Source organism: Otolemur garnettii, unplaced genomic scaffold (assembly GCF_000181295.1).
Source record: "Otolemur garnettii isolate 467f Iridium unplaced genomic scaffold, OtoGar3 scaffold00065, whole genome shotgun sequence".
Classification (NCBI taxonomy): Eukaryota; Metazoa; Chordata; class Mammalia; order Primates; family Galagidae; genus Otolemur; species Otolemur garnettii.
The window spans coordinates 7,466,455-7,476,324 of NW_003852460.1; the positions used below are offsets into that span (position 1 = coordinate 7,466,455).

At 48.8% G+C, this 9,870-nt stretch overlaps 1 protein-coding gene across 2 annotated transcripts in view; it reads left to right on the forward strand.

Annotated features, from left to right (window-relative positions):
• The window catches only part of WWC3 (WWC family member 3), a 146,305-nt gene that overhangs the window by 123,569 nt on the left and 12,866 nt on the right, over positions 1–9,870 (forward strand). For both annotated transcript variants that reach the window (XM_003793098.3, XM_023515070.1), the window contains exons 12-18: positions 1,110–1,230; positions 2,352–2,426; positions 3,281–3,367; positions 4,920–5,112; positions 6,029–6,172; positions 6,530–6,681; positions 7,737–7,902. In XM_003793098.3, the coding sequence (XP_003793146.1) occupies positions 1,110–1,230; positions 2,352–2,426; positions 3,281–3,367; positions 4,920–5,112; positions 6,029–6,172; positions 6,530–6,681; positions 7,737–7,902 (938 nt within the window). The remainder of the gene's footprint in view (positions 1–1,109; positions 1,231–2,351; positions 2,427–3,280; positions 3,368–4,919; positions 5,113–6,028; positions 6,173–6,529; positions 6,682–7,736; positions 7,903–9,870) is intronic.

Sequence of the window (9,870 nt, forward strand, 5' to 3'; positions counted from 1 at the left end):
GCACATTTTTTTTTTTTTTTTTTTTTTTGAGACAGAGCCTCAAGCTGTCCCCCTGGGTAGAGTGCTATGGCATTACAGCTCACAGCAACCTCCAACTCCTGGGCTCAAGCGAGTCTCCTGCCTCCGCCTCCCAAGTAGCTGGGACCACAGGCGCCCGCCACAACGCCCGGCTATTTTTTGGTTGCAGCCGTCATTGTTGTTTGGCGGGTCCGGGCTGGGGATTCGAACCCGCCACCTTAGGTGTACATGGCTAGCGCCTTAGCCGGTTGAGCTATAGGCGCCGAGCCTGCACATTTTTATAAGTTGTTGAAAGGAGCTTATTGCTGGGACGTAACAGGTAGAAAGAGTTGGTGAAATGTTAAAAAGGAAGCTCTCAGTGGTTATCTTTGGCTGTTGATTAAAATAGATATGAAACAAAAAATAAGCTGCCCAGTAGCAGTGGCATTCTGTCCCAGGAAATCAGTTCTGGGAGCAAATTTGGCCCCTGGGAGCCTGGAAGGATACTGCAATTACCAAGACAGCCAGTCTGAGCCCTGTGTCTTCCCCTGAGGGCCATAGATCTCTGAGATGTTTTCAAAGGATGAGTCTGGGTCCAACTGTGTCCTCTGCTTTGAAGGTCACTAAATTTTGTTAGGGTGTAGATGGTAAATTAAACTTTTTTTCTGATTATAAAAGCAGTATTTTATTGTGTAAATATGGCAAATACCAAATAGCATAAAGGAAGGAATAAGAAATACTACCTCATGGAAAGCACAGCTGCTGTCCCCACTTGGGCTGGCATTTCTTTCACCGTGTACTGGGGACGAGAGCCCTTTTCATGGTGAAAGGGACTTCTTTCTACCATCTATATTCTCTGTGCTCATTAAGCGGGTGGAAAGAGATTTATAAATTCAGGTGTCTTTCCAGACACCTTAAAAGCTCTTGAAGAAGTAGCCAGAAGTCTATTTCTTCAATTTTTTGATATTATAATAAAATAAGTTCAGGGTATGTGTATGTGAGCATCATGGCGTGTCTCTGAAATACTTAGTGACCTAGTATGTGCTCTAACGTAGAGGTCCCCAGCCTCCACGGTGTCATCTCCTGACCCTGGGTATGATGCTTATTTGCAGCAGTGACTCTTCGAGAAGATGGTGCCAAGAGGCTGGAGAGAAGAGCGCGCCGCATCTCTGCATGTCTGTCAGATTATTCACTGGCAAGCGACAGCGGGGTATTTGAACCCCTAACCAAAAGGTTAGAGAGTAATCTTACTGTGTCTTACTACAAGGTCATTGTCAAGTGCAGAAAGGGTCTCTACTGAAACTTTTATATATTGAAGCTTTTTTTCTTTATCCAGAGGAGGAATTTTTTTTTTACCTTCTTTCAACTTTGGGAGGTTGGGCCTTAGAGAAAGCAAACTCCTCTGGCTTTTATGTGGCATTTGGATGTGGGCTCTCACTCTGTAGTTCTAGGATCATTTCACTTATTGCAAACCTTTTTCTTTTTTTTGCAATTTTTGGCCAGGGCTGGGTTTGAACCTGCACACCTCCGGCATATGGGGCCGGCGCCCTACTCCTTTGAGCCACAGGCACCACTCTGCTAATTTTTTTTTAAAGTTAATTTTTGAGCATTTCCCTGCTTATCACATGTGGCTTTGAAAGGTATACAGAGAGCCTGCCTGCCTTCCTTCCGTCCTCCCTCCCTTCCCTCCTTCCCTTCCTTCTTTTTTAAGAGACAGAGTCTTGCTCTGCACCCGGGCTGGAGTGCAGTAGTGTGATCATAGTTCTCTGTAGATTCCAACTCCTAGATTCGAGTGATCCTTCCCTCTTGGTTTTCCAAAGTGCTGGGATGATAGGCATGAACCACCACACCTAGCTCAAAGTTGTTATTATTTTTTTTTAGAGACAGAGTCCCACTTTATCACCCTCAGTAGAGTGCCGTGGCATTATAGCTCATAGCAACCTCAAATTCTTGGGCTCAAATGATTCTCTTAACTCAGCCTCCCAAGTGGCTGAGACTACAGGCACCTACCACAATGTCCAGTTATTTTTTGTTGCAGTTGTCATTGTTGTTTAGCTGGACCGGACTGGGTTTGAACCAGCCAGCTTTGGTGTATGTGGCTGGCACAGTAACCACTGTGCTACGGGTGCCGAGCTGTGGTATTTTCTTAAAATTAAAGAAAAAAAATAAAATGACATAAGAAACAGCAGTATGAGATACCCCAATGGATGGGGACCTGCCATGTCCTTTCAGCTGCTTAATGTCTTTATTTATGTTGCAATTTAATGGAGCTCTCTATTAAGACGAGCAAGCTCCTGCGTAGGGTAATCTGTTCCCTTTGGAATGTCAGCGAGTGGATATTCCATTGTGTTTAGGAGTGAAGATGCGGAGGAATGTGCCTACGGGGACACGTGCAGTAGTGAAGACCCCCAGATCCATGTGGGCATTTTGTGAGTACAGAAAACTCCTTCTCTGTTGTTCTTAAAGATGGCCAGTACCTTGGGGCCCACCCAGTGGTTCACATGTCTGCACACAGGCCAGGCAAGATGGTGGGACCCATGTCACCTGGTCTCCATGCCCCAACCTGGGTCTCAGGTGAGGCCATAGAGGTGGTAGAAAGGAACAACAGGGAACAGTGGCTCCATTGCTGTCTTTCAACACTGAGGTTCACAGCTAGGAGCTGTCACCTCAGGGAGCTGGGGCTTCAGAGCTGTAACACAAGTGGTTCAGAAAAGGCCTGGGCAGAGTGCAGCTCTTGGGGACAGTGGTGCACATTTCTGCCCGCATTTGATTCTGTTCTGTGCAGCAAAGCTAGTAGTGTCCTTCTCTCATCCCAGAGCAGGTAACCAGGAGGTTCCGTTTCTTGGTTTCTCATTACGGTTTCAATAAAGGCAGTGGCTGTGATGTTCATGCCAGCAAGCAGTTGCCAGGCACCAATGTTTGCATCTGCTCATTCCCATTATTCCCTCAGAGTTTCTCCTCCTGGTGTTACTGGCACCCAGGTCAGATCTCTAAATCTGTGCTGGGAGGGCTGTGAAGAGGTCACATTCTATCCTATAGGGTACTGAGTGGCATCCCCAAGCCCCACCCACTAGATACCATCTGCGTCCCCCACCACCACCTGCCAGTTGCAACGATAAAAGATAAAAAAAATGTCTCCAGGCAAAACATGGCTCCAGATGTTGCAGCTGTCCCCTGGGAGTAGGGTGGGCCCCTCAGTTGGCGGCCACCATGGTACTTCAGCCAGAAGGATGTCTCCACCACGGGAAACTTGCTGCTCACAGGCTCATGGTTGGTTTCCTAGGCATGACAGTGTCAGCGAGTGTCTCCTGGTGCACGTGCTGCAGCTGAAGAACCCCGCAGGGCTGGCGGTGAAGGAAGACTGCAAAGTGTAAGCAGGAGCCTCAGCCTCCCGAGGGCCTCCAGCACAGGGCCCGGCTCAGGGAGGGAAGGGGCGGTCTGGGAACCCGAGTCTGCAGTAACGCAACAGGGATGAATCTCCATCTGAGCATGAAGGATTATATGTTTTTTTGTTTTGTTTTGCTTGTTTAGAGTTTTTTGCTACAAAAAGACTTTATTTTTATATTTGGGGGGGGGACAGGGTCTCACTATTGCCCTGGGTAGAGTGCTGTGCTATCATAGCTCACAGCAACTTCAAACTCTTGGGCTCAAATGATCCTCTTGCCTCAGTCTTTTAGGATTATATGGTTTTTTTGTTTGATTTTTGTTTTTGTTTTTGTTTTTTTTTACAGTTTTGGCTGGGGCCAGGCTTAAACCTGCCATCCCTGGTATTTGGGGCCGGTGCCCTACTCCTTCAGCTATAGGCACAACCCAGGATTATAAGTTTTTAAGAGTCTAGTTAAGTCTGGGCGCCTATAGCTCAACTGGCTAAGGCACCAGCCACGTACACCTAAGGTGGCGGGTTCAAATCCCCAGCCCGGACCCGCCAAACAACAATGACGGCTGCAACCAAAAAATAGCCGGGCGTTGTGGTGGGCGCCTGTGGTCCCAGCTACTTGGGAGGCAGAGGCAGGAGACTCGCTTGAGCCCAGGAGTTGGAGGTTGCTGTGAGCTGTAATGCCACGGCACTCTACCCAGGGGGACAGCTTGAGGCTCTGCCTCAAAAAAAAAAAAAAAAAGTCTAGTTAATATTGGAGGCAGATGAAGGCAATAGAATCCGGCTAGTTGTATAGTGTTGATGCCAAGGAAGTCCCTACCTGTCATTGACAGTACTTAGGCTGAAAATGTCTCCCTTGGTCCCAGCAATGAGCAGTGATGATGTAGCCACACTTGGTTGGCCCTATTGCTCAGTTGGCCCCAGCAATGAGTGGTGATCATGCAGCCGCACTTGGTGCACTAAGTGGCCTCCGGCTGGCATCTGAAAATGCTTGGCTGAGAGGAGGAGAAGGCAATATATGTGGGACCAGTTGGGGCCACCTGGTAACTTTAGCCTCAATAGTGACCCCAGATGGGTGCCTGATAGAGGGCCCCACTTACTCAGGCAGGTGACCACACTTGTAGTGGCCTGTTTAGATCCCAGAGGGGGCCCTCTTTTGGGTGTCTTCTCTGCAAACTGTAGTCTCCTACACGCCTCGGAAGCCCCTGGTTTAGGCCGTTGAGGATGCCCTGGGATTCAGGTTGGCCTGCAGGTGCTTTGGCAGCACTCACTAACATCTGAGCTCAGGCTGGCACTCTGGCAGGGGAGCTGTGGAGAGAGCTGAGGGACTCTTGCTGAGACAGCCCCAGCCCTCTGCCACCTTCAGTCCTGACTAGGAAGTCTTTTTCTTCTGCCCCAGTCTCCAGGGACATGTTAGTGCTTTGGGCTTACTCTCAGTTGGGAAAGGAGCTTTTTCCAAAGGATTTTGGGCATGTGAAAGGGCAACTGTGTGGGTCTGTGTGCCACCAGTGAGCACCGCGTGTCTTCCCTTCCTTTCTGGTTCTAGCCACGTCCGTGTTTATCTGTCCCCGCTGGACTCTGGCACGCCCAACACCTACTGCTCCAAAGCTCTGGAATTCCAAGCTCCACTGGTGTGTAATGAGGTTTTCAGAATCCCTGTGCAGCCCAGCATGCTGGTGTTGAAGTCACTCCAGTTGTACGTGTGTTCGGTGAGCCTGCAGCTGCAGGAGGAGCTGCTGGTATGGCCACGCCTTGCCCTCCCCTCCCTTCTCCCTGGTCAGACTTTCTTTGTCTTTCTTTCTCTCTTTCTGTGTCTTTATGCTTTCATCATCCTCTGTTTCCCAGTGTCCCTTTCTTTGTCTTTCTCTCTCTTCTCTTCTGTCCCTGTCTCTGCCCTCCCTTTTTCCCAGGGTGGGTTGCTTAGAAGCTGTCATGATGCTAAGTGATCCCCATAGCCAGGAGCACAAAAGGGGCTACCCAAGCCTGTGACCTCATCAAGTGTTCTGTACTGTTAAATGTCTTCTCTCAACTAATACTTGCAAAACCCCCGTGAGATAGCTTTCATAGTATCCCAGATTTAGTAAATAAAAATGTAGTGCGGTCAGTTAAATTTATATTTCAGATAAATGTTGGATACTTTTAAAGTATATTCCATGTAATATTTGAGACTTAATAATACTTCAAAAAAATCGATCGTTTATTTGAAATTCGAGGTTCCCTAAATGCTCTGTATTTCATCTAGCAGCCCTAGGACTAAGCTCCAGAGAGTCAGCAGTTTGTCCTGGGCACCCAGCCACCCAGTGCCCAGGCCTGCATTTGGGAGCCAGGTGGTTTCTTTCCGTGGTTAGAGTTCTCCCTTTCACCCTGTCCCTCAGCAGCAGGATTGCCAGCTGGGGCGTGCAGTAGCGCTTGCTTATTTCACAAGTCCCTGGGAGAATCAGTGGCTCATCAAGTGGCAGAGCCCTGAGCTTGAGCCAGCTCCAGGGTGCCACCCTGTTAGGATCCTCTGAGACCTCTTTAGTTGCAGTCCTTTTAACAGGAATGAAATATTTTATGTCTTTTTAGATTTAAGGGTGAAATTAGTATTTTCAAGGACTCTAGTGGTTATGGCGAAATCATGTGGTGCCATCCCTGGCTTTTTTGACACCCCTGCAGGGCATTGCTCAGATTAACTTGGCTGATTACGACAGTTCCGGCGACATGCAGCTGCGCTGGCACCCTGTCCAGGTCTTCACCAGCCCAGAGCCCCCACGGACCAGGGAGGAGAGCTCGGCCGAGGACCCTGCCTCTGGCAAGACGGTACTTGGCCCTGCCTTAAGGAGCTACTGCCCTCGTGGCTCTGAGACTGGCTTTTACTTGGGGAAGTCATTCCTGAGAAGTATCTGTGTAGAGTTAAAGTCAGAATGCAGTGGCAATGAAGAAGTTGAGTGTCAGGGGAAGTAATAAGCATGGGACATGTTCTTACACACACCCCTTACATGAGAATGCCTTTTTCATACAAATGGCTGCATGGTCATGGGCCACACATTGGTTACTTTAAATTTGAGCCTGAGAGCTGTAGGAAAGGCTGCATGAATGTCCTGCTGTGAATGGTGAGGCGTGGTGGCCCCCTGCCTGTGGCACTGCTATGGGTCTGGATGCCCTTTTCTCCTGCAGGACGCGGTGACAGCACTGCTGGCTAGGACCACAGCCCAGCTGCAGGCGGTAGAGAGGGAGCTGGCCAAGGAGCGAGTGAGGCTGGAGTGCGCTGAGGAAGAAAGCCTGGAGATGGAGCAGAAGGAAGAGCGGGCTGAGGCCGTGTCAGAGCGGTAAGAGGCAGCCAGGCCACTGTCCTCTCCAGGGCAAAGGCACGTCAACACCCCTGGGGAAAGGCTCTTGACAATAGGCAGGGAGATGAGTGCCAGGTGTTCCTGCTTGTCTCATCCATGCCCCTGATGGATGTGCCAGAAAATTCTTCAGTCCCACTGCCCAGAAGCCAGGATTCTGGTGGGGCATTTAATGCTGATCTGGACGAGGGCAGCACCCGAGCTCTCTCCCAACTTCCGCTTAGGCTTTTTTCCTCTCCCTTCTGTTCTGGAGTTTCTCTTCAGTAGTGGGACTACTGGGTGTCCTCTCTGCCAAGAAAAGATACATTAAGATCCCTTGAAGATACACCTTTACTGATACAATCTGTCTGCCATAGAATTCACCCATTTCAACTGTGTAATTCAATGGTTTTTAGGACAGTCACAGAGAGTACCACCATCACCACAGAGAATCTTAGAGCATTTTCATCACCCCTGAAAGAAAGCCCACACCCGTCAGCGGTCACTCCCACCCCTCTGCCCAGCCCCTGGCAACCACTAATCTGTTTTCTGTCTCTGTGGATTTGCCTGTTCTGGATGTTTCCTCGAGATGGGTGCATGCTTCCCCTGAAGTAGCACATGGGTGAACCCTTGCTATGTGGAGACCTGCATAAAGCGGATGAATAGCTCAGGGGAGCAGGCTCCTCTTGTGACTGGCTTTCTCTCCGGACCACTTTCATGTTTCCCGTAAAGAGCAGCCTCTTTCCAAAGCTTCCTGCTTCTTCCCTGTGACTTTCCTTGAATTTAGGTTAGCGAGGAATGTTATTTTTAGAAGGGATAGTGCATGGTAGAGAGGGAGGGCGTTGTGCTCAGGGGAGGAGAGGAAGTGATTTTCTGGTGTCTTCAACAGCTGTGATTGGTAATAAAGGGAGAGCCTTTTAATGAAAGTCCTTGAAGTGTTGACTTCTCTAGAGCAGAGAAATGCCTTTTTAGTTCATATGAAAAGTAATTGTCATCAGTCATTGGAAAGAAATAGGTTTTATCAGGTGCTTCTACTACCATGCAATGTCCCCCTTCAGGAGTTGGCAGGCGGACTCGGTGGATAGTGGCTGTAGCAACTGCACCCAGACCAGCCCCCCATGCCCAGAGCCCTGTTGTGTTGGTGTCGATGCCATCCTGGGACATGCCTTTGCTGGCCAGGCAGATCCTTACAACCCTGAGAAACGTCAGCCCTTGCCCCTTAAGGTAAGTAGAAAGCGTCGAGGGGTTTCACAGAGTCCCCTGACATTTTGCCATAGGATACCAGGTACCACCTTGGAAGGAGGGGATGGGCAGAAAAGATGCTCTAGAGGACACCTGAGCTGATGGCACATAGACAGGAGGAACACTGTCTGGCCTCCAAACGTGCCCAGTGACTTGGCATTATGACATGGGGGGAAGTCACTGCTGGATTTGGGGACAACAGCTAAGGCCATGTTATACTGAGAATTGAGGAAAAGGAGTGGCCTAAGATCTATGAAGAACTTTTTAAAATGGGCACAGCAGGTACTATAGAGATGTCTGTGCACTTAGATGACAAGGACAGGGCAACATGCCTGTATGTGATGCTATGTTCCTGTCCTAGGAACTTTCCTGAGTCCTAGAGATTTTGGACGCTGGTAGTTACTCTTTCCCCTTTGTGACGTTAAGGTCAGCAAAGCGTGCTTTCCTCTTCTTGTCATCTGATCTTAGTTATGCTCATCACCACATCTTCAGGGAGGAACTCTGTCTCATTCGCAGTGACAAACGTTGGAGCCCAATGAGGCTGGGAGACACTGTACACTGCTCTTTTGACACTTGGTCTCTCAAACTGTTCAGCTCGTAAGAACATTTTGTCACCCTGGCCCCTGCCCTCACCATGAAACACAAAGTAAAATCTGCCTCTCCAAGCTGCAGCCCCTATGGCAGACCTGGAATCATTGTTCAGGACTAGGCTGCCAGTGACTACCCTTGTCCTACTCTTCAAGACCTTGACAAACAGCAGCCCACCTCAGGATGAGTGGCGGTGGAAACCCCTCCCCCCACACACACCATTTTAATTTCAAAAAACTAAATTGTGGCTCAGTGCCTGTAGCATAGTTGTTACAGAGCCAGCCACATACGCCAAGGCTGGCTGGTTTGAACCCAGCACAGGCCAGCTAAATGACAATGACAACTGCAACAAAAAATAGTGGGGCAGGGCTCAACGCCTGTGGTTACTGTGCCAGCTGCGTATACAAGGGTTCTGGGTTCAAACCCGGCCAGGGCCAGCTAAACAACTGCAACCAAAAAATAGCTGGGTATTGTGGTGGGCACCTGTAGTCCCAGCTACTCAGCGGCTGAGGCAAAAGAATCACTTAAGCCCAAGAATTCAAGGTTGCTGTGAGCTGTGGTGCCACAGTACTCTACCGAGGGCAACATAGTGAGACTCTGTCTCAAAAAAAAAAAAACAAAAACCTTAAATCGATGGAAAAGTTACTAGAATAACAAGGAATGCCTGTGTGACCATCACCCAGATGCCCCAGGTGTTACTTCTTTGCCACATTTGCTTTCTTTCTTTCTATGGGCATCACAGGGATCTCTTCACTCTTGGGAGGGAGGCCCAAGTAGCAAGGGTGAGCCCTTAGCTTACAGTAGTGGTTTGTGGTTTACAGTCAGAGGGGCTACGGGGAAGGAAGAGGGGAGGTAAGTGAGGTTCTCATTTTTAGAGGGGCTTGCAATTTTAGAAAGGGATTATACTTACAGATGTAAATTTATATTTAATCTTAGAAAGGTCAGGATTATAAAATTGTGCAACTGCTATTGAAACAGTATAGCAGGTCCTCAGAACATTACAAATAGAACTACCACATGATCCGGCAATCCCACTTCTGGATATGTATCCAAAAGAATTGGAAGCAGAATCTCAAGGAGATATCTACATACCTATTATTCATAGCAGCATTCTTCACAGTAATCAAGAGGGGGAAGCAACTGAAGTGCCCATGGGGGATGAATGGATAAGCACAATGGGATGCCGTACAATGGAGTATGATTTAGCCTTTAATAGGAAATTCTGCGAGTGTCCGGTGGCTTGCCGGTAACTCTATCATTCTGGGAGGCTGAGTCAGGTGGATTGCTTGAGCTCACAAGTTCAAGACCAGCCTGAGCAAGAGCGAGACCTGGTCTCTACTAAAAATAGAAAAACTGAGGCAA